At 41.4% G+C, this 23,457-nt stretch overlaps 2 protein-coding genes across 3 annotated transcripts; both read right to left on the bottom strand.

The window, feature by feature from the left end:
- Nucleotides 1-18: 18 nt before the first annotated feature.
- On the bottom strand, nucleotides 19-16,884 carry znf106a (zinc finger protein 106a). The gene is made up of 21 exons (XM_077560019.1): nucleotides 16,751-16,884; nucleotides 15,517-15,596; nucleotides 15,315-15,376; nucleotides 13,376-13,570; nucleotides 10,149-11,771; nucleotides 9,044-9,446; nucleotides 8,885-8,954; nucleotides 8,093-8,250; nucleotides 7,786-7,846; nucleotides 6,226-7,135; nucleotides 5,138-5,175; nucleotides 4,936-5,051; nucleotides 4,729-4,863; nucleotides 3,753-3,869; nucleotides 3,488-3,679; nucleotides 3,337-3,399; nucleotides 3,097-3,216; nucleotides 2,929-3,000; nucleotides 2,777-2,848; nucleotides 1,517-1,660; nucleotides 19-1,439 (listed from the first exon to the last, which is right to left on the bottom strand). Exons 2-21 carry the CDS (start codon nucleotides 15,568-15,570, stop codon nucleotides 1,386-1,388), a joined length of 4,659 nt encoding a protein of 1,552 aa, XP_077416145.1. The 5' UTR covers nucleotides 15,571-15,596; nucleotides 16,751-16,884; the 3' UTR covers nucleotides 19-1,385.
- Nucleotides 16,885-18,313: 1,429 nt separating this feature from the next.
- pacc1 (proton activated chloride channel 1) lies at nucleotides 18,314-23,457 on the bottom strand. 2 transcript variants are annotated; one of them, XM_077581298.1, is made up of 8 exons: nucleotides 23,247-23,457; nucleotides 22,254-22,353; nucleotides 21,748-21,957; nucleotides 21,261-21,415; nucleotides 21,055-21,197; nucleotides 20,501-20,642; nucleotides 19,553-19,660; nucleotides 18,314-19,139 (listed from the first exon to the last, which is right to left on the bottom strand). In XM_077581298.1, exons 1-8 carry the CDS (start codon nucleotides 23,274-23,276, stop codon nucleotides 18,978-18,980), a joined length of 1,050 nt encoding a protein of 349 aa, XP_077437424.1. In that variant the 5' UTR covers nucleotides 23,277-23,457; the 3' UTR covers nucleotides 18,314-18,977. The 2 variants fall into 2 exon arrangements, with proteins under 2 accessions (XP_077437424.1, XP_077437433.1); XM_077581307.1 differs by having other exon boundaries at nucleotides 21,055-21,194.

Genomic DNA, 23,457 nt, shown 5'->3' with positions numbered 1-23,457 from the left:
GAAATCAGACATTGTCTATAGTGTTGCATATTCTTTTTTATTATTATTAAATGTCTTTGATTGCACGGTACAAAAAAAATCAGGTAATATTGAATAAGTTGAAAGAAAGAAAGTCAGTCATGCCAGGCTGGAGGTGAACGCCGTGTTTTGCTTCCTCCCGATGCCAGCTGAAAACCTTGTGAAAAACGTACGCCGGCGAGGGCGACTGATATTTAAAATTAATTGTGAATTTTTTTTTTTTTTATGATAAAACCGGGATTTTTATTAGTAAGGGATGTGTGGGTGGGGGGTATGGCATGGGAGATAATCTCTAAATTCTTCCTCCTGCTCCATCAAACACCTCCTCCTACACGTGCCTTGTCACCTCCGCGCGTTGCCGCACCGCAAACATGTTCCTAAGTTGGAAGTATGAAAAATGCAGTGCTACAACGTATCCCATCCTCCGGCTAGAAGCTAGAATCCAATTATAAAATCAGCTAAAAAATGTCACTTCAACTTGGCCAATGTTGATGTCTCAAGACGTTCACACGGATAATTTCCTGCCAAAACCGTTCGTTTTCGCTGCAGAAAAAAAACGGCCACACGACACTGCACCAAAATCCCTCCAATGTCTTGAAAAAAACTAAACTAAACAAAAATTGCTGAGCAACGACAAAAAAACAAACAAAAAAATCCCGTAAGGAAAAAAATGGCAATAAAGATTTCCAAACCAATTCTAAATACTTAATACCTACCGCCATTCATTCAGAGTTAAGCATTGCTAGGTAAATGAAAGTCACTTTTTAGCAAGATGGATCTCACTCCTTTTCCAATTATTTTATTATATAAATAGAACCCAATAACCAATAATAGCGAGATAATGGGCTCAATATTTGGCAAGATGGATGCCACTGTCAAAAGATTTATACGTTACTACAGCTTTTTAAACTATTGTCAAGTGGTACCTAAAATAAAAAACAAATAAACAATGACGTTATCCTAAGACGCAATACGTCCAGGAGTCCACTTCAAAGGAATAACAGCCATTTTAATTCAAATGTTTAAAAAAATGAAATACTAGGATGATGGTGTTGCTCACAAAGACACATCACAACAATAAATTAAAAAAATTCCCATGCCATACAGCGCGGCCGCCGGAAACAGAAACACGGCGTTCTCGCTCTCAGCGGCGCTGACATTTTTCCTTGGAAAAAAAGAAGAAGCTGTCTTCGTTTTTTGGTCAGTGCAAAAAGACGGAGGGCGGCGGCACGAGAGGTTGTCGCATCCGCCGCCGCCGCACTCTTCCGGCGACGTAGAAAAAAATGGACACGGAGACACTTGAACGTTTGATTCCAACATGGAACGCAAAAGGTCCCGAACTTCCGCCCAATATGGGAGATGGAAACTCAAGGCTCCGGTTGGGCCTCGTCGGCGTGCTTCTGCACGTGTGCGAGCATCGCCTGAACAGACAGAGGAGATCCGTGCGCTCGCCAAATGTAGCGTTGAGGGCTAATTCCGAAAAATGAGAAACATTTACCTGCTTGGAGCCGTTGCGAGCGCAGAAAATCTCCTCGCAGTCCTTCCAGCGACATCGGAGCGTCTGCTGGTTGGCGGCGTGGTCGGCGACCACGTGCTGCTGCAGGTGCGCCGTCACGCCGAAAACCAGCGAGCAGCCGTGCCACTGTGAGCACAACACGGACAAACGACAGGTTTAAGCAGCAACTTTAGAAATCGTCCCGAAAGCCAGCCGTTGACTAGTGGTTGCTACACTTAAAACTAGTTTATTTCTTTACATAAATTTAAGACCAACCTCACAATGTCCATGTTGTCCAACATTGTTAATGTCGTAAACAAAAACTAAATATAAAAATTTTCATCAACACACATTTTTAAACTAGACTAGATGAAAATAAAAATAATAAAATAAATATAAAATTATTCTAAATAATAAATAAAATAAGCAATAATTGGGAGTAAATCAGTATGCATTTTCGTCGACTAATAAAGACGAAAATGTGAGCTCACTTAATAAAGACTGGACTAAAATCTATGGACATTTTAGTTGACGAAAAAAAGACCGGACGAAAATTACGATTCTGTAAAATCCTGTGCCTGCTATTCTGTCACTAACACACAGCGACACACCCCCTTTCAAATTTGCAGCTAGCGAGTGCAACGTAACATTAATCCAACAGCTAGAACGTTCAAACACGGTTGATCCGACCACTAACTGATGCTAACTAACTTACTAGCTTGTAGCATGGAGTCATAGCCACTTGTTGATAGACTGTATTTGTGTGTGAAATTGTTTTATGTGAAGTAGTTTCACATTTGACGGAAATGTTCGATATTATCTGCTGACAAAAAATTATTGTCCTGACTAAAACGACATGTTGACAGCTTCTGTTGACTAAAATTAGATGAACAAAATTATGTCTTCCCGCACTAAAATAAACACTATAATGTTTGACTTATAGTCAACTAAAAGGTGACCAACTAAAAATGGGATGAGACTGACTATGAAAAAAAACTAACAAGTGTGAAATTGGATTAAAACTGAAACAAAATTTTAAAATGGCTGATAAAATTAACACCAATTGCAACAGTACAATAAAACCGCATAATTGTGTGATGTTATCATGAGTCATTCAGCATTTTTTGTGGCCAATGTATTTTGAGATTTGACATCCTCCATTTTTGCCTTGCCCAGTCTAGGGAACCTCACTCCATCTACTTTCCAATTGGCCAGTTCCTGGAAAATTCCACCCTGAAATAAATAAAAAAATAAAAAAAATACCCTGCAGCGGTAGTTCTGCGTCAGGTTGAGCTCGATGGCCTGCACGCTGCCGTCATAGCAGCCGGTGTAGATCTGAAAAGAAAAAAAAAAAGTCATACGGTTACCAATTTAAAAAAAGTCTTGCATCCGACAACAAAAAGTATGCGACTCACCTTCTTCTGGTGCACCGCCATGCTCGTTACCATGTCCGAATATCCGGTGTACACCTGCAGCTGTTCTTGAGACTGTGGAGGATGAAAAAAAAAACAAAAAAAAAAAACAAAATCAGTCTGGGGAAACTTCAGGGATTTATGATTGTTGACGGTCAAAACGGGGCACACCTGCAGGTCGTAGACGCGGACCTGCTTGTCCAGGCAGGCGGTCACCATCGCCTTTCCCACGACCGTCACCACGGTGACGGCGTGACTGTGACCCTTGTAGACACGCAGCAGCTCACCGCTCTGAACGGGAAATGTTAAGACGACTTCATTACCATAGTAGTAAAAATCCCACAAAATATAAAGGCCCGTAAAATACATACATTCACCAGGACAACGTAAATCATCTGAAAATGGACTCACGTGTATGTTGTGTGCATAGACACACTGGTCACTGGAGCCGCTGAACACCAGGTCGTTCACAACCTGAAATCCAAATTAAAAAAAAAAATAAAAATTCCACCATCCGCCATAATATCGTTGCTTTTTTTGCGGGAAGACGGCGCTGGCGCACCTTCATGCAGAGGACGGTCTTGGCGTGTCCCTCCAGCGTGCGCAGCAGTAGTCCGGTCTTGGCGTCACGAACGCTGATGGTGCTGTCGTAGGAGCCCACCAGCAGGATGCGCCGGGAGCCCTCCTGTGACGAAGCCAGACAGCTGATGGCCCGCGGGGCGTGGCACTCAAACACGTCCCGCTGCTTGTTGGTCTGTAATCCAAGTAGAAGTTGAAGTACAATTAAAAGTAGTACTTTGTTACTTCCCGATACTGACGTTACTCACAGTTAGGTCAAAGGTAACCACAGTGCCGTTTGCCAGACCGGCGTACAGGAACTTCCATCGGTTGTGCAGGCACAGGACCCGATCTGCCAGATTGAACTGCTGCTCTAATTTCTGCTTCTGCAAGCAAGCACACAAGCCCGAAAAATATGACAACTAAAACTTAATAAAATAGATTAAAGAAAAAAAGACACCAAAGTCCTTCTGTTTTATTTCTGGATTTAAGTTTGCTATTTAAATTTAAAATGTAGTACTAGTTATTTTGTGCAGGCATCTGTCTGGACACTTATTTATTGAGATGTTCCAAAACTGTAAACAAGTCATTTAAAGTGTCAAATTGTATATATCAGTCTTAAACGTCAGTGGCAGTGAAAGAGTTAAGAATAAAAAAAAAAAAAAGATTAATGAACTTTGATAAATATATGACAACTAAAACTTAGTAAAATAGATTCAATGAAAAATAAAATAAAATAAAAGTTCTTGGAAAATAATAAAATACACCAAAGTGCTTATGTTTTATTTCTGGATTAATGTTTGATATTTTAACTTAAAATGTAGTTATTTTGTGCCGGCTTCTCTCTAGACATCGATTTATTGAGATGTTCCAAAACTGTAAACAAAAAGTCATTTAAACTGTAAATATTAGTCTAATCATCGTTAAAAAAAAATATTGAAAAAATGTGATAAATATATGACAACTAAAACTTCGTAAAAATAGATTAAATTAAAAAATAAGAAGAAGAAAATGTTCTTATAAAATAAACAAACATTTTGTGGCACCACAGTCCTTGTGTTTTATTCCTGGATTAAAGTTTGCTATTTAAATTTAAAATGACATTATTTTGTTCAGGCATCTGTATGGGCACCTATCACCACTCGTTATGAGACGAGTTCTACACTCAAGTCATTAAAACATTAACATTCTTCAGTCAGTATAATAAAATAGCCCAGTCAACAAGGTGGCCTTCAATGACCTTACCTTAAGACTGTAGCAACGTATAGTCTGGTCACTGGAGCCCGAGTACAGGCGGTGCGGCAGGCAGGCCCCGGCCGACACCAGCAAGCAGCTGACTTTGGACGTGTGGCCGGAAAAGACGGCAACGCACTTGCGAGTCTGCCAAAAGGCGGAAGATAGAAGGTCATTTGCATTCTGAAACACGGGTTGGAATATTTTAGCGACACCCACCAGCAGGTCGAAGGCTTTGACAGTGCGGTCTCCTGAGCACGTGAAGAGCAGCCCGTTGTGGATCTGCATGCCGTTCACAGCCTCCTGGTGGCCTTCGAAGATACCGGATGACGCAGCTGCCAAAAAGACACACAAAAACGTTTCTATTTCCAATAGAGAAAAAAAGATACAAGTGATAAAAAAAAAAAAATGTTAAACTTACAGGGAGGGCTCCATGTAATCGTTGGAAAAGATATTTCACTGCAGAAAGAAATGGAGGAGGGGTTAAATGTTGATGAAAGAGCCCTTTTCACAGCAAATCCTCATAATGATCATCAAACTTCCGCCACTTTACACATCATAGGCAAAAAAGCTTTAATATTTTCATAAAAAAACAAAACAAAAGGATATACATGACCATAAATTGTCCGCTACAAATCAAAATGGCACTTTTTTTTAGTGGTTCTACTAATAATAGACAACTCTCCAAAAAAAATCATGCTGTTAAATTAAACTGGCTTTGAAGGCAGATTGTATTTTTTATTTTTTTTAAATGTTAAGTGTGCTACCAAGCCAAAATGGCCGCTTCTTACCAAAATGGCTGCCTTCCTGTGTTTAAGGTAGCCTATGGGTTACACAGACTTTTTTGTGGTTCTACTCATGAACTGTGTTGACCAAATTTCATGTTGCTAAATGACAATATCTTTTGTAGGTGAATTTTCTTTCATTTCAAGAATTATGCTATTGAACTTAAATGGCCGCTTCAAACAAAAACAACAGATTCCTATGTGCTTTCAGGCATAACTTCTGACTATTTTGGGGCATCTACACATGCTAAGATGTACTTAGCAAATTTCATCTTGCTAAGGCTTTTCGGACTGAATTATGGTTGGCATTCTTAAACAACCTACTCAATAAAAAAGGGTGACCTGTGTCTTTTCAGGCATGCGCTCTTGACCTTTTTGTGCCGCTAATTATGTAAAACATGTTTACCAAATTTAATGTTGTGAACGTAAAAAATGGCGTTGAGGGCAGGGTTTTTTCTATTAATCTTGAACCAAAATGGCTGACTTCCTGTGTATTTTCAGGCATGGCTTCTTCAGACAATTTTGTGGGTCTTCTAATGTCAAACATGGCAACCAAATTTCAGGTTGATAATCAAAACTGGCTTTGGGGGCTGAATTGTTGTCATTTTAAAGACAATAGGTCTCAAGAACAAGTCTTTCAAAATGCTAAGTCTGATTGTAAAGGCCAAGATGAAGACGGGACTTCTTTAAAAAATAAAAATAAAAATTTGTGTAAAAGCTTCACCTCTCTGACGATTTACAGATGTCCATGTCGCTCGTGGAGGTGACCTCGTTGCAGGCCAGGCTCGGCTGCTCACATCTGGACGACTTCGGGATGTGCGCCGCGGCAAAGAACGAGGTGGTCCCAAGGGGCTGCTCGAAGGTTGCGCCCGTCTCCATCTTCACCTCCACTTCCTGTTTGAGAGGCTTGGCATCTTCCTCCATCTTCACGTCGCCCCCTCCTGGTAGCGAGGAGGTACTGACGTGAGTGCTGCCGCTGCCGCTGCTGGCCCTCCTCTGCGATCGGGTCCACCTGGGCCTGGAGGCCCCGGCGTCCATCTCGGTGTCGCTGCTCTCCGGCAGCGCGTTGCCGTGAGCCTTTTCCAGTACCTTCCTCTTCTTCAGCTTCCTTACACGCTTGCAGCCGCGTGACTCCGAGGGTGAACCGGGCGAGGCGTTTGGCGCTTGGGGTGTTTCGAATGCCGGAGAGTGCGAGCGATCAGCGAGGCTGCCCGTCTCGGAGTTCCTCCTGATGGCCAACAGCAGCTTCACGTTGTCTTTGGAGTCAGGGAGGAAGGTGGCCTGAACGGCTTTTTCAGTGGACTCCACCGATGCCGAAAGACTGCAGGTGTCATCGGCAGCTTTTAGGAATGGCTCAGGCATTATTTGCACAGTTGCTATTGGCTCGGGACATGTTACATTCTCTCTCTCCAAAAAGTCCAACTCGGAGCTGACTCGCACGGGGGATGCGGGTTCCTCCTTGATGGCTATGGCGCTGGAGAACGACGACGGTGGTGGCGAGGCATTCCTAGCAGGAGGTGCAGTGCTTGCAAGAGAGCACAATGGAGCCACAGAGGCCAGTTCTTTTTCCGCGGGCTCCATCTTTTCCTGTTTCAGTCGGATCGGAAGTACTTCTGCCACTTCCGTGTTGCTTGCTTTTAAAAAAAAACACACACATTGAGCTACTGTTAAATTGCACAAAAAAGCTCAGATATAGGTTAGTTGGTAAAGTGCTACTTTTCCCCCCCTGAAGATAATGTTCTGTGCAGCCCCACTAGTCTAAATACAGAGGGAAATTAGTTATGCAGTAAAATCCAACAGTTTTTATCAATATCAAAAGGCGGCCATTTTGCCACTTGCAGTCGAGTGAAAAGTACATCACAGTTGCTCAGGTCTCAGTTAACTGTCAATCACAGCTGAGCTTCAGGAAACAGGTGAGCTGTGATTGGTTGCTACCTGAGCAACTGTGACGTCATCTTCAGCTGGATTTTGCTGCATAACTCATATTCCACAAATGTAATAGTCATCAGAATGTCATGTTTAGACTAGTGAGGTCACATATAACATATTATTTTCAAGAGATGTTTTAAGGTTGACATCCCCTTTAATCAATCTTTTTTAAATGTGCATTTCAAGTAAACTAAATTTATAGTTGTACACCTTTATGTTTACCGGAGGGCCAGGATGGATTTATGACAGTCATTTATTTCAATGGGGAACCATTATTTGAGATATGAGTGTTTTGCATTACGAGCATGATCATGGAACAAAATAAATTTCTAGTTCTAATTAAGTCGAGGCATACCTTGCATCCCTTTTAATAACGCAATGCGTTTTTCTCTGAGTGTGCTCATTTCGGTGGCAATCTGAAAATAAAAATAAAAAAATCAAACACTTGCAAAACAATCTACACATCTCGTACATAGCATAGAAAAGAGGATCGAGTCCTGCAGGTTTTGGATGTCTCCTTGCTCCAACGCAGCTGATTCCAATTAACAGGATCGTTATCAGGCTTACGCAGAGCTTGCTGATGAGCTGATCATATATCAGCTGTGTTGGAGAAAAAAAAACCCTCGAGGACCGAGTTTGCCCACCCCTGTTCTAACGTATACCTGCTGTTTGACCACCATGGCTCTCTGCACCTCCATGTAAGCGGCCTCCAGTGCCGTCCGCGCTTGGACCAGTTGGGTTTCCGCCGTATGCAGCGAGCGACTCAGCTCCTCCTCCCGCAACGACACGGCCAGAAGCTGGTCGATCTGCAAGCGATCCGCTTCGCCGCCAAAACAAACACTAAATTATGCGGTGCAAATTGCGGTGAGGCGCGTTATGTGTGAAGTAGGCAAGGGCCGATAACCACTTTGACAGTTTATAGTTGAGTGGTTTTAAAAAGTCAAAATTTCAATAACCGCTAATGCTGGATGCCACAATAATGAGCTCTTCTCTTTTTTTTGAGGGGACTTCTAAGCAGGGATTAATAGGATTGGTTGCTTGCAGTTGAGTAAAATACCTCTTTGAATTTAATTGCCTCCAATTAACTTTTTGGAAGACGAAAGAGACACTGTGCAAACACTGATGGTGCCAGTAGGTACTAGTTAGCCAAAAGGACCCCATAAGTAGCCCATGGGCCTGTTCTAAAAATAGCTCACCAGTGTTAGAGACTTTTAAGAAGAATTAAAAGAGCAGAAGAATGTTAATATTTATGTGTTCATTTCAATTGTTCACTTTTCTGTACCAACTGCATGGGTCAATATTAGATTCTGATGTTATGATAATCGTGAGCAAAAATATTGCGGTACCACGGTTTCACAGTATTTTTACAGTATTAAAATTATTATTTGTTGTGATTATTTGGGAGTGTTTAATTAATCAACTATTTTAGATGAAGTTCCATAAAAGAGACAAACCGGTTTTGGATTTGGTCTTTCTTCTTTTGGTGTTATGCTTCGCACCTGAAGCCTCCAGGCTCTGAGCACCCTAAAGAATAAAAACAGGAAGACAATCTTCTCATTTTAAACAGAAAGTGGCAAATTTTTATGGGTTCCACTAAAATATCCTGAACTGACCCCTGGTGTTCTTCGCCTTTTCGCTGTTCCCTGTCCGTCCATCTGCTCGACGTCGGAGCTGTTCTCTTCAGTCAAGCAGTCGGACCTCTGGAGAGCCCTGGCCTTTTCCAACATCACCTTATCTGCCCGCTTTTGCGCTTCATCTAACGCGAGGTTCAGAATCTGCTCCGCGTCGGGCCGGCTGTCGTTCTTCTTGGTGATCGAGGACCTCCGCGGCGTCTGCTTGGATTGGAGGCGCGAGCACTCAGACGCCGGAGCCAGGCTGCTCTCGGAGAGGGAGCGCTTGCGGGATGTGGCGGGAGGAGAGGTCTCCACCAGGGACTCCCAGGGGAAGTTCTCCAGCATTGTCATGTCTTCGTCCTCCTGGCTCAGGTCTTCGTTTGGTACCATTTCAATACCGAACCTGGAGGTAGATACCGAGAAGGTGTGAGTCTCCGCTCAAAATGTTTTGATCTAACAGTCCTTTGTGTTGTGTAGTGAGCAAAAGAGAGCGTAAAGGATCTGTACTGCTAGATAAGAAGTGAATGAAAACTAGGGTTAGACTGATTATCGGCCGGGTCGATTATCGGTGCAGATATTTGGCATTTTGACAAATATTGGCATCAGTCAAACATATTGAGACAATTTTTCACTGTCTGCGAAGATCTTTACGAACCCTGACGAAAACCCCAATTTAGCTACATTCGCATGCATTTGTCACTCAGTGAGATACAGGGAACTTTTCATGTATGGATTTATTTAAATTTCCACTTTATAAAAAATGATGCTGACACTGGGAAACCCCTACACTTTTTTGAAAATAAATAAAATGAAAAATATATATATAAAAATTTTTTTGTTAATGTTTACATTTTGGGAATTTTTTTTAGAGTAGAAATCTTTAGGGAACTATTTACTTGCTTAGTTTTTTATTTAGCTTAACACAACCATGGACGCTCCCTGCAATTTTTGTTGTAATTTTTTTAACAAAACTGTCAATTCTTGATATGTTTATAATTACAAGAAAAAGTCAATCTTTTAAATTTTGACACTAATATTTTCAACTAATAGCCTTAAAAACCCCATATCAGTCTATCACTAATGAAAACAGTTCTTTCGATTTTACCTGGGCATTCCTTTCCCCTTGTCCTGCTTCTTGCGCACCTCCTGGTACACCTGGTCCCAGTTGACTTTCCGCCGAGACCCGGTGGAGCTGATGAGCTGCTGCACAGTTGGCTTGAGTCCGGAGTCCTTTTCGCCGTCGGACCGCCGCGACTCGCTCAGGTTACGGACACGCCTGGCGTTGTGGAGGTTGGGTTCGTGGCCGCCCGTCTTGGTGCTGATGCGCTTGGTCAGGTCGCGTTTCAGGACGGGGGGCAGTTCGAGTTTGGTCAAGCCAGACTCCTTGGGGCATGTTTTGTCCGACCTGGTGGCCTCCCCCATGGAAGCATGATCTTTTTCCGCTTGCGTCCCTGCTTGGTCGAGAGGTGGCGAGGTGGGGGCATCCTTCGCATTTTCCGGGTTGTCGCGCTTTGAGGTTACAGGTGACGCTTTCTTGGCGGTGGAGGTGCTGACCTGCAGGGACTGGAGGAGGTGGATGCTCTCAGAAGAGGACGCTGCAAGATTTTCTTTGGCCACAGATGGAGAACTCCGGGCTGGGTTGCTTGATTTCGGTTTAGCTGCGTTCTGCTGGCAGTTGTTTTCCTTGTTCTCTGTAATTGGACCCTGCACCAGATCCTTGGGCGGCTCCCCCTCGGCGGTGTGCCGAGGTGTTTCAAGCAGGGGGCTGTCCAAAGAGCTCCTGCTTTCAGACTGGACCAAGGACTTCTTGGAGGTCTCTGGTAACTTTTGTGCTTGTCGCGATGGCAGGGCTCCAAAAGGAGGCATTTTGATTCCTTGGGATTTTGGTTGAATTTCGGCTTGACTGTTGGAAGGACCATCTTTGCTCCTTTTTAAATGTTTACTTTTAAGCGTCTCCTTCACTTCCTGCCCAGTGGAGGTGAATGCTCCTGCTGCATGTTCCTGGCTTTTGGGCCCTTTTGGGTGGGGTTCTGCTAGGTTTGACAGGTCGTCCTTGCTGGGTAGCGAGTCCGCTGTCTTGCTGACGGAATAAGGAGACCAGCGGCAGGTCTTGTCCAGCTTTGGGTTGCTGCCAAAGTTCTGTTTGCCAGGAGGTTCCCAGTTGGCTGCTGGCATCCCCTTGCACTCGTCGGCCCTCGTTTGAAGGTTGCTCACAGGACTTGCAAACAACCGCGGTGGCGGGGGGTACATTTGATAGGACTCCATGTATCTGGGCGGACGGTTATTCGGTGGGAACTGCGTAATGTTATTCCTGCCGTACATACCATAGCTGCTGCCTTGGTTACTGAGCCAGGGTAGTCGACTGGGGCCGCCAAATGAACCCTCGTGGGAGCCCAGAGCATTGTCCTGCGAGTAGCAGCGACCGCCCTGCAAGTCGCCCGGCGCCCATTTTTGGTAGCTGGGGGGGCCTTGAGCATGCCAGGTGGCGCTCTTTCCTTGATTGTTGTTCCTGTTGTAGTTTGTGGGGGGAGACGCTCGGAGACCTCTCTGCTGGTCGTTTTTCCAAGCGTATTGTTTACGGTTCCAAGCGTAGCCATGTGGGAAAGTCTGGCCACCTCTGTCCAGCTGGTAGCGTTCCTTGCTTTCGTTTATTCTCTGCTGGATCTCCCTTTTCTTTGCTGCCGCTGCCTCCAGAGCCAGCTTAGCAGACGTCACCTCCTTTTCTTTGCTGTGGACGCAGACCAGATGGAATAATGCAGTCACTAAATCAATGTTTTTTAACTGAACCCCACCAGTTTCCTACATGCATTCACCAAACACTGCTTCATTTAAAAATAGCTTCTTTTTTTTTAATTCAAAACAACACTGGCCATCTAAGATGTTTTTTTTCCAAATTGTAAATGGTATTTCATTTATATAGTGCTTTTCCACCCTACAAGGCTCTCAGAGCGCTTTACATTTTGACTACACATTCACATGCTGATGACGCAGCATCAGGAGCAATTGGAGGTTCAGTATCTTGCTCAAGGACACTTCGACATGGTCACAATGGCCTGGGATGGAACCCGCAACCTCAGAGTTGCGAGATGACCACCCTACCGTTAAGTTGACCTCCAAATTTGACGGAATCTCCTTTCACACTGGCCATCTAGTCATAACTCGATGTCCTGTGTGTACTGTAAGGTACCGATACAGGATGGGGGCGAGTTGAATGACTCCCTAATTATCTGAAAACAGGAAGACGCAATAGCAGTGTGTCCCACCTGAGTGAGTTCTGTCTGAAATGAACAAGTAAATAACTGCCAATTCTACAATTACACCGGCTTGAATGCGGCAATTTGCCGTTGAGACAGTGTGAAACGGGGGCTTAAAAAAAGCTCACCCCGGCAGTAAATCCCCCCTCTGTTTTGTTGGCTGCAGACGTGAAATTGGAGCGTGGTCCAGATTGGACTGAGGCAGCAGCTGAAAGGAGCATGTGAGTGCTCATGATAAGAATGTGACTATAGATAGCATGCGAGCACACTGTACATGGTCTTTACAGTCACACAGATTCATCAATAAGAACCACATACGGCATCAATCAGTTTTTGCATTTTACGCAAGATTATGAAATAGCCTTGTTTAGACAGAATCACTGTCAATCTTAGGGGAAAAATGTTTTAACTAAAGCAGAAGTACGATAAAGCGATGGTGCTTTTTTTGCATATAGAAGCTATGCCACATCTTTATTTAGACCACATTCAAATTTGCAATAATACTTGATATCCTAACATGGGTGTAAACTATATTTTTCTCAGTTTTTAAAATTAAATCTAATATTTTTTCCTCTGGTAGATTCAATAGAGTTTGACATTTGAGCGGGCCTTATTATCGGAACGTGATACATTTTTAGAACTACTTATATGGAGACTACACAGTAGGTTGGGTAAAATATGGCCCGCAGGCCACGGCTCACTAATGTCTATAACGCGGTCCTTTGAGCATTTAAATGATAAATTCTTACATTTGTTGGGTTAATTGGGGTTTCTCTTAATTTATGTTAATTTGAATTTATTTTTAAGCTAATTTAACTTAATTTAGCTTTATTTTATTTAAAAAAAAATTTTTTTTTTATTCCAGCATAATATACATTCTTACATACAAATATAGCACACTCAACATTGCTTAAAAAAAAAAAATTAAGAATTGAATAATTAGGCTTAATTTAATTATAAACAATACAATTCAAAACAAGAATGAACTAATATTTTATCATTCAAATACAACTATTTCACATCCATATTCTTGCTTTTTTGACCGAAAAAAAAAAAGAATGCACAACATCCATCTTACCGTATCTGCTCTTTCCTCTTGTGAACGAGCTCCACCAGCGTCTGGTCAAAATAGTCCTCGTCGCGATTGACGCCGCCAGGCGCCTTCTTCTCCTCTTCCACCTTTTGCTTGTGCGCGGGGCTAGAGATGTGGCCGGCGTAGTCAGTCAGGCTCACCAGCGACATCTTGCACACGCGGCACTCGTGGCCGCAATCCCTATCAGGGATGAGAGGCGACAGAGGGCGATCAATGCTACCTTCGGGCATGGTGGCGGCTTTTTGATGAGCTTCTTCAATGTCTTGGGAGAGGAGTGTACTCAACAATCCCTTGTTTTCTTAACTTGTCAAATTCTCTATTTGTTGCAGATCAGGAGGTCACTAACTTAAATTTTATGTCAAAGCGTGAAAACAAAACGGTATCTTCCTGATCTAAAAAGTGTGCGGTTCCTTAGCAGGTCATTAATGACAAGGAAGCAGGAGCAGGCGGAAGCAGCCAGGCCCGGTCGGCGCGCTAATGGAGCTTGCCGGCCTTGCAGCTCAGGGACGCTCAGCCTAGCGTTTGGTCATGATGGCGCCCGCTGCACTCTGAGACCTCGCTCTGGTGTCACTTTTGGAAGTATCACGATTCACGAACCTCCTCCTCCCACCTCCACCACCCTCTTCATCTCGCTGACCAATCCCAAGCAGTGTAACCCGAGCCGGCAGCTGCTCGCCACCTTTGACCCCTAGCCTCTCCCAAATGTGTCACCTGGCACTCCTGTCTTTTTTGGGGGCTATTTTCTCACCCCTTGAGAACTTTTCCGCTGAGGTTCTCAACTGTTGTCACCCTGAGACACATATTTACCCCATTGACATCAAGTTGTGACCTACTTTTATACAAGTCAAATAAAAAGCAGTCCAGCCATCCATCCATCCAAGTAAAGAATAATAAAGAAATGTATTATATATGCTACTCACAAAAAGCGAGGGATATTCCATTTTCGGGTAAAATGTTAGGATGGAGTTAGGATGCCCTATAACCTTTACACGTAAACTTAATTTAACCTTCTTAATGTTTATGTCCAACTTTTCAATGTTTCAGTACTTTTTGCACAACTTGTTCTCTAACACGTCAAATTGCAAAATTCTTAAAATGTCAACATTTCCTGGTTCAATTAGAGTCTATATTTAAACAGCTCTCTCCATCATGCGGTATTTACATTTCCAATGCTGACCGAGAGGCATTCAGTGTCTTGCCTAAGGACAATTCAAAAGCAGACAGTCAGAGCCGGGATTTCACAATAAAAATACTTCATTGTTTTTAGAGCAAGGTTATTATAGTTAACTAAAACTGACAAAATAAATAAAACTAATATTAAAAAAAATAAAATAAAATTTTCGTTCAACGAAATAAAAACAAAAATGCCTTTAAAAAACTAAAACTAACCAAAAACGACATATTACATTTATAAAACGAAATAAAACTAATGATAATTATATCAAAAAGGTCTGCCAATAGAGGGTCCATGACCCACTTTTGAGTGGAATCCCTTTTGTGCACTTTGGTCTTATCACTTATTATCAGCCTGGAGGCAGAGGGGTAAAAATATTCAACATTGACGCCTGACACACTTTTATCAAAGAGTCACGAGCAAGCCAGCTAGCTGCCTTCTATCGGGCATCCGGGCAAGCTTGTGTCTAAATATACGCGTCACAGTTGGAACAGCTGCATGCAGCTGAAGCCACTGAGTTTGAGCACTGACCGGCACGTGCCTGTGTGAGAGCGTGCTATCATTGGAGCTATATTTATGGTTTGGACTGTAAATGTAGGCAATTCTAAATACTTTCAGTAGGGCGACAATTAATGGCATCATTATTATGATTATCATTTTACTATTTGCGAAAGGGATTGAATAGTGTGTGTGGGTATACTTTAAACACAGCAAAACAACGCACAAGGGACACGTTTGCAGATGACTTACCGCCCTTTGAGTTTTTCCAGTTCGCGGTGGTGCAGCATGCTTCTCATGTGCTCGTCCATCTCCTATAAATAAACAAAATACAAATACAGTTGAGATGACTATCCATCGCAATGTGCCTTTTTGCTCCTAAAATCCCCCGTAGTTACAAAACGTCCATATTGAAAATTCAATGACGTATCATAATCGTTGGCAACTGAATTACCTGCTTGGAAGCATGGACCGTCTCACAGAGGATGCATTTCCTGTCTCCCGTCATCTTGACTGAAGCAAATTTGCCTGTAGCTGACAACATAGAGGGAACGTTTACATTTATTTACCTTGACGTATGAGTGTGCCATCTTACGAATATTTCAAGATAAGAGCCGTCACTAGATCGATTTTTTTGCCTTGGGTTGTGAATTTTTTTTTTTTTTTTTTTACTTATGTACCATTTTTATCGACTAAGCCACTAGATGGCAGCAGCGAACTTCACAACCTCCTTTTCTCCTCAAGCAAAGGGGTGAGAAGGAGGAGGGAAGAAGCAAGATTAACTCAACACTAAAAACACGCCAACACGGATGCTTTTTTTGCTCTGTTGATTAGGTGCAATGTCCTGAAAAAAAATTCTGCCAGCAGGTACTTGGTAGCCCCAAGGACACCATGGGTAGCACACAGATCTGTTCTAAAAACTGTTCACCAGTGATGAGACACTGTCATTAGACTTGTTTTTCATGTAAAATAGAAAATTCTGAACATCTGCCACTTTACACAGCGAAAACAAACGGCATATTGTATTGCTTTGGCCTGTGATTAGCATACAGTAGTCAAACATTTAATCACATTTTGAAATCAAAGTAATCCTCACTAATCAAATTCCAAAGTCCAATGCTTTTCAATGAGCGGAGAGCTTCCTTTCACCGAGTAAGACCGCCATTTTAACTTGTGTCGTGAGCTCAGAATTGTCTCGTGGGAACATAAAGGTTGGAAAACCCTAGTGTACGTAATCATGTGACGTAGGCTACAGTGACATCACTGTATCCGTGATTAAAGAAAACAGAAGGGAAAAAAATATGGAGGGTAAACGTTACAAACGTTGCTAAAAGGTTTGTTTATGACAAATTCATTCATCATTATGGCTATTTGTAAATTAGCATACCTTATGCTAACTATACTGTTTTTTGTTACCAAACACTGGACGCGTCCTCGTACAATATACACGAAAAGCACATAAACTAGTCCAGCAAGTGAACCAACAGTATCAGAGCATTATACAGCAAACATTGTGTTAATATTTATAATAACGGGGAGCAAAACTGGGCTAGTAGCCAGCTAGCACGCTAGCCACCGTAACGAAGGTAACGACAGGTTTTCTTGAACGCAACAGTGTCAAATAGCGGCTGGGCGCAGCTACTTCGAAACTTTCTTGTACATTCGAAAAGTAAAAAGTGGTTCAATACCTTATAACATCCGCGAGTGTCCGGGAGTCCAAATTCTGTCCTCCATCGCGGTCACAGTTAAAAACATCCTCATCCAGCGAACCGGGCGAGCCCCCAGCGTGCTTCACGACAACGGAAGTTACGTTCAAGAAAACATCGCTGCACAGTTGAGCAAAAGGTTCGCTAGTTTGTCTAACCGCAGCGAATCGATTTAATACATTATTAATTAGCTCACTTGCTCAAAAATAAATACTAATAAAACGTCTCGTAATGGAAATTTTCAGTGTGGAGACGTGAGAATTTATACATTGCACATGTAATTGCAATTACAGTATTAGGTCATAAAAATAATTTAAGCATTAATTGGGAATTTTGTCTAGGAAAGTGTGGAATACTGAAAGAAAAGACAATTTGGGTGATGTGAAAATTGTCAAATGAAAATATCTCTTAATTTTGGAATTTGTGTGTGAAAATGGGGCGTAATGGAATACGGAAAACAAACAAAAAAGTTCCCAAATTGTCCTGAATGAGCGGAACCGTTTTAATTTGGATGATGAGATGTGTAGGAGGATTTTGTAAAAATGGCCACATTTCTGCATAATTTTTTTTCTGGACAAAATGAGTCTGGGATATACCGAAAAAGTTGTGTTTGTGGAATGTGAAAAATACTTCCGTAGATGTCCTGAATGAGCTGAACCATATGAGGTTGGAGACAAGTGGTTTGACTCGGTCGAGCAATATGGAAGGATTATTGTTACTGTTAACATTGTTAACATTTTTAATTCTTTATTTTATATTTTAACCATTTTGAATTTAGTTATAGATGTGTAGAGCAGGTGAAGTAATGTTGAACTCAATATAACTCGACCTTAACCTATCTGTTATCTTGTTTTGTCTAAATTCCCTTTCAGTGTCCTGCTTGAGAAAGTTCAATCTGACATACTGAGATTCTGTTTTGAGAAAGTGCAAGCTGGCATACTGAGAACCTGTTTCGTCTAAAAGTGAAGAAAGTGCAAGCTGGCATATTGAGATTCTGTTTTGTCTAAATATGAAAGATCAACCTAGCATACTGTGAGAATGTAATCTGATTTTCGTATTTGATGGGAGGAGAAGAGGCGTTTTTATACAAACTCGGATTGTAATAAAGGGCTGTGTCTCCTGGGGGGAGGGACACACATTCTTGGATGACACTGCTTTGGTGATATTCAATTGTGTGACCAGAGATCTCTGTAATAAATTCTCCTTGCAAGGACCCTTTTCACAAGAATCTCATCTTTGATTTATTTGGACACGCAAAAGATTACAAAACTTAAATATAATCCTTCATTACCAAATCCTTGTACTTAATTTCGATATATTTGTAGTTCATTTATTTGAGAATTTTGTTATGAAAAACGTGACATACTGAGTAAAATTGGAATTTTGAGAAAGTAAAAAATATTTTCCAATGAATTAAATTGGGAATTTGAGGTATGATTGTGCGAATGTCCTGAATTAACGGAATATTTTTCTTCTAGAAATGTGGATGTTTAAGAAGGACAACAAATGTGGTGGAATTATTCTAAATAACAGTTAAGTCTAAAGTTTAGGCTTATAAAGATTTTATCCACACATAATTTTCAAAACAAAATACGAGCACAAAAATTCATAAAATCACAGACACATATTCACAAAGTCATTTTGACACAAATGGACACAACAGCAGGACTAGATAAGGCTTCAGCGTGACAAAACTGAACTGCAGATCACCAAACTTTGATAAAAATGAAATGCAAAGGATTCCCTGTTAGCCATTTAAAGACGCCAACGGGTCATACGTATGTGTATTTGAGACACATGAAAATTATATATATATATATTCAGTAACACAATGCATTCAACAGGTTTGACATTTACATCAGCTTTACAAATACAGTAGGAATGCTAAAAAAAAAACCATAAAATTGTTTTAAGTGTCATGTAATTGTTCATTTATGTGCATGGGACGCATACGCAGGAATGCTTGCGTAACAGAGGTTGGAACTGAAATGTTTGACTCTGAGAATAATAGATAGGCCAGAAAATGGTCCATTTGTTTTTACTTACCACTCAGAACAGAAATGTGTAATGAGAGATGAAATTCATCTTGTTTTGAAATGTTAGAATGACTAAAATAAACACTGCTCTTGATCTAAAGGACCATTTTGAACAATTGCTGATTGGGCTGTGCTTTAAAAAAAAAAAATTTTTTCATTATCCTCCCCAGTGTTCAGTTTATGATGCCCTGTTGGCGGGCTTTGTTCCTCAGATGGCGCTTGCGCATTCTAATGATCCACTGGACGGTCAGCTTGGCAAAGTTGGCCGCCTTGAAGAGAGCCATGAAGACGCCGCAGAGAATGGCTGCCGACGACCACGGGTTTGCCGTCACGATCTGTTTGAATTCCAAGAGAGAAAAAAAGCCATAAAGACTCAGCATAACTCCCCCTACAATCAAAGAAATGGAAATTTGATGTAGTATTTCTTGTGTAATGTATTTAGGATGAAAACACAAAATACATTTACTTTTAGTAATATAAATATAAGCTTATTACATCTAAATAATAATACAAGAATATATGCCTGTGAGTACTGTGGTATCCGTCATTCAAAAGGTGAAAACACAACAACTATAAATGCTAAATGTTAGCAAGTCAATTGTGTTTTTGTTTTCTATTATGTTAGCATTAACCTAATTAATGTTTGGTGTTTTTTAAAATTGTACAGAAAATCAAATTCTCTTAGTTTTATTTTTACTTCAACTGGAAGTGCCGTAAAAGCTTGAAGTCTTGGAAGTCTTGAACCTACCAGTTGGATTTCTTGTAAAAAGGGATCACGCCACTCAAAGACAACAAAGAAAAGCTGGTTGCTCCTTTCAATTTCGGGCCTCTTGTCATTGAATTTGACCACAGCTGACTGAAAGACAAATCAGCGATCATGAAGACCCCCACGGACGCATCGTGGCCGCCGATCATTCTTACCTCTAGGTCCCGGCCATTTTGTTTGATTTAGACCGATGCTGATATTTGTTAGAAAAAAATGTGATAACCGATTTTGTGGTCTCTTAATGCTTACAACAACCACAAGAACAAGTGTAATATACTCAGGAGTTTATCGGATTGAATGGAGTCAGAGCTCTAGCTAGTGGACAAATGGCGCAAGGGCATATCTTAGTGAGTCAAGCACAACTGAGAAATATGAGTGCATCGGCATTTAACTCATTTGCTCCCAAAAACATATAAATAAGTTATATTTTAAATGTTTTAAGTGTCCCAAAGACGTATTTATACTTTTTTTTTTTTTTTAATGCTAGATCATACAGAGAAGGCTTTAATGCAGCCTCTCAACTGCAAAGAACGGTTGAAGAAATGGTAGTTATTACACAAACGGCCAGCAGGGGGCAGCAGAGCAACAGAGCTCAACCAGGTGCCATGTTGGAAAAAAAGCTCATTACTCACATTTCTAAATAGATTTGTGAATGATGATGAAACTTAGCTATATTCTAATGCTTATTGCTGCAAAACGAAAACATGATGAAAGAAGAGACTCTAATCTTTCTTTTGGTAGGTTCCATGTTTTTATAGCAATAGAACACAATATTCTGTGGGCCTTGCAAAATCCAGTAAAAGTGAAGGGGATTGCTTCAGTGAAAATGGCTGGGAGTGGATGAGTTAATCAGCCAATTATAATTATTATTTAAATGCTATAATATCAGCCAATTTTATCGGCAGACTGGTTAATCGATGAGATACTTACCTCTTGGCGAAACTCCACTGATTGGTTGCTTTTGCCTGATGTCCTCACCAAGGACATCTTAACCCACGTGCGGAAGCCCCCGGAGAAGGTCCATGTGGAGTAGTTCCTCTCACAGTCCCTCATGAATTCAGATTTATTCAAACTGGAACGTCACATTTGAAAGAGTCAACAATGTGCTAATGTTGCTCTAATGGGTTTATATCGGGGTAATCTGATTGGATGGTGAGTAAGGGCTATGAGCTTCCTGCAATTCTGAGGCATTTTGAGTTTTGTGCATAATTTTTTCCATGTCTCATTGGTGTCCGAATTTAAGATTAATACTACTTAATGGGATAATGTCGTCACTAGGGCTGGCTTTTGTAGGATTCGGAACCAGTACATTATCGGGTCAACATCATTCGAGCACATAACCAATAACATCAATGTGGTGTCTATAAAAACAGTAAATACATTTTTAAAATATAATACCTATATATGTCAAGGAATCCAGTTCAAACTGGAGTCGTAAATTCATAAATCAGATTAGCAATTAGCACTACAAAATGTAGCGTTACCTGTAGTCTAGGTCGCTAAACTTGGCGAATAGCATGTAAGTGATTGCGCTGAAGTCCTCCTCTGTTTTGTTCAGACTGAACTGCATAAAGATCAACTCCTTGCTGCGGACGTCCGACGGTCCTCGCACCACCAGCGCCTTCTTCTGCGACACAGGCGCTAATAACAGTTAGCTTGTTTTCAAGAGGACGCCATATTTACCACGCACCTTGGTTTGATTCGTGAAGAGCCCGAAATAGGTGACCTCCTTGATGACGCAGTCACCCTCTTGAGGCTTCCCAGGGTCCACCAAGGGAGGGATGTGGTCGTGGTAGTGGTGCCGGCAGCTCAGCAGCCGGGCATTGCCGGGATACAGAGCGATCCCTTTGACCATGGAGAGTTTATCAGAACAATCCATAGACACCATGGTGGTGATAATCTCATGGTATATTGCTGTGGTTTAAAACTAGAATTGCTGTTAAAAAAATTTAATGCAACTCCAGAAAAAAAAAAAGAAGGAAAAAAAAATGCAACTCTGAGAAGACGGGAAAATCACTAAAAGGCCTTTAAAAAAATAAAATAAAATAAAAATCTAACTATACAATTCATAAAGCTATTTTGAGATCATTATAACAATAGGCCAGAATGGAAAAAAAGACTACTGTTGTGAAATTTCAGAAAAAAAAATCCCAAACTATTATAACCCCGATACGCACCGGGTGGTGAGAAGGCATCCACCTCCTTGTAGGTGACTGACATGACGGGATGGTTGAGCTTCTCTAGGAAGTCGGAGATGGTCTGGTAGGCCAGGAAGGCGGCCACGGTCGTCAACAGAAGGTAGACGAAGATGAGCGCCACCGTGAACACGTTCTTCAGGCACGCCTTGCTTACCCGCATGGGCGGCGTGCTGTCTCCAGCGTCTTCCTCTGAAGAAGCGGGAAAAACACAATTGTTTTAAAAAAAAAATCATGATAAAACAGTACACAATGGAAAGAAACACAAGTACGGCTCACTTGGTCACACATGGGCAGATGCATGTGATTACATTGAATTTTGTCTCGCCGTTTTTTTGTGATTAACTGCCAAAATTTCAAAATAGCAAAAAACGTAGAAATAATCCACACACTCAAAAAAAGTTGGTGACTCCTCTCACCAGTTATTCATATATAAACACAATCACTACAAATAATCCACATAAAAATAAAGTAACAACTGTTTGCACCTGGCGAAAGGCTCTCATGACGCTCCTCACCGTCTTCCACAACATCACGGAAAAAGTCCGGTGACTGCATTTCTTCACTGTGGTCGTCCTCATCGTTGAACTGTGGCATCAAACAACAGCAAGGACAAACACATTTACTGGATAAAAATTAGCATTCATAGTCAAGGTGTTATAACACTTTAATCAACAGATATTTGAACTAACGCAACAGATTTAGACAAAAATAAAAATAAATATCACTGGTATATGTGACCTGGCATAGCAAAGCAAGTCACAGTGACCTGAGGAACCAGCGACCTCTATACAGTATTTCTGAAATGAGCCTTTGACATAATCAACAAGATAATGATCTCAGCTTTCCAATGACATATCAACCATTGACAATGACACCAGAGCTGCTCAGGTAATGACCAATCACAGCTCACCTGTCTTGTGTGCCTGATCATGTGACATTCGCAAGCTGAGCCATGATTGGCCGTTAACTGAGCAACTGTGATGTCATTTTCAGTCTAAGTGGCAAAATGTGAGATGGATAAAAACAGGTGGATGTTGCTGCTTAATTCGTCACATCCACAATCTCTCATTCACAAACACAATATCTATCTATCTATCTATCTATCTATCTATCTATCTATCTATCTATCTATCTATCTATCTATCTATCTATCTATCTATCTATCTATCGCAATTAAACAAACATAAACATGCATTCTATCTATCTATCGCAATTAAACAAACATAAACATGCATTTTGTTTTTCAAAGTCCAGTCAGCTCAGCTCGTTCACTCAGGAAGCTTCTTTTCCTGCACTTGCATGCGGATCACATGACGTCAAGTGTGCACTGCAGGACACTCACACGCTAAATAATTTAAGAATTGTTGGCAGCGTCAACACACACAACTGACGCGTTAGAAAACGCACAGTTAAGCGTCTTGAACTCTTGAGAACATAATTTTACAAACTTGTGTTTTTAATCAACTACTTTGACGTACCTCTCGATAAGTACTGTCCTTTCCGAGCATTCCGTAAATGATCCTCCTCTTCCGAAACAGCACTTTTGCTGAATGTTCCACCCTCAACTTTTTGTCAACATTTTGAAACAGAACGCTCAAAAGATGAGACTCGGTGGACACACAAAAAGCAGATGAGGTTTTGAAAAGACCATCTCATCTCATGACACGAAGAGACGTAAAACGATCATTA

The sequence above is a fragment of the Vanacampus margaritifer genome, chromosome 1, assembly GCF_051991255.1.
Source record: "Vanacampus margaritifer isolate UIUO_Vmar chromosome 1, RoL_Vmar_1.0, whole genome shotgun sequence".
Taxonomy (NCBI): domain Eukaryota; kingdom Metazoa; phylum Chordata; class Actinopteri; order Syngnathiformes; family Syngnathidae; genus Vanacampus; species Vanacampus margaritifer.
The sequence above is the reverse complement of the archived record's forward strand: the minus strand, read 5'-3'. Positions and strand labels throughout refer to the sequence as shown.

What these genes read in the sequence shown, in the direction of transcription:
- znf106a (XM_077560019.1), bottom strand. Translation starts at nt 15,570, where the DNA reads ATGACGGGAGACAGGAAATGCATCCTCTGTGAGACGGTCCATGCTTCC. An exon ending in CGGTCCATGCTTCCAAGCAG is followed by an intron (nt 15,377 to 15,516) that starts GTAATTCAGTTG and finishes GTTTATTTATAG; the next exon opens with GAGATGGACGAGCACATGAG. An exon ending in TCAAAGCCTTCGACCTGCTG is followed by an intron (nt 4,864 to 4,935) that starts GTGGGTGTCGCT and finishes GCCTTTTGGCAG; the next exon opens with ACTCGCAAGTGCGTTGCCGT.
- pacc1 (XM_077581298.1), bottom strand. Translation starts at nt 23,276, where the DNA reads ATGCTCGGAAAGGACAGTACTTATCGAGAG. An exon ending in TTTAGCGACCTAGACTACAG is followed by an intron (nt 20,643 to 21,054) that starts GTAACGCTACAT and finishes GTGACGTTCCAG; the next exon opens with TTTGAATAAATCTGAATTCA. An exon ending in CAGTGGAGTTTCGCCAAGAG is followed by an intron (nt 19,661 to 20,500) that starts GTAAGTATCTCA and finishes TTTGTCTTTCAG; the next exon opens with TCAGCTGTGGTCAAATTCAA.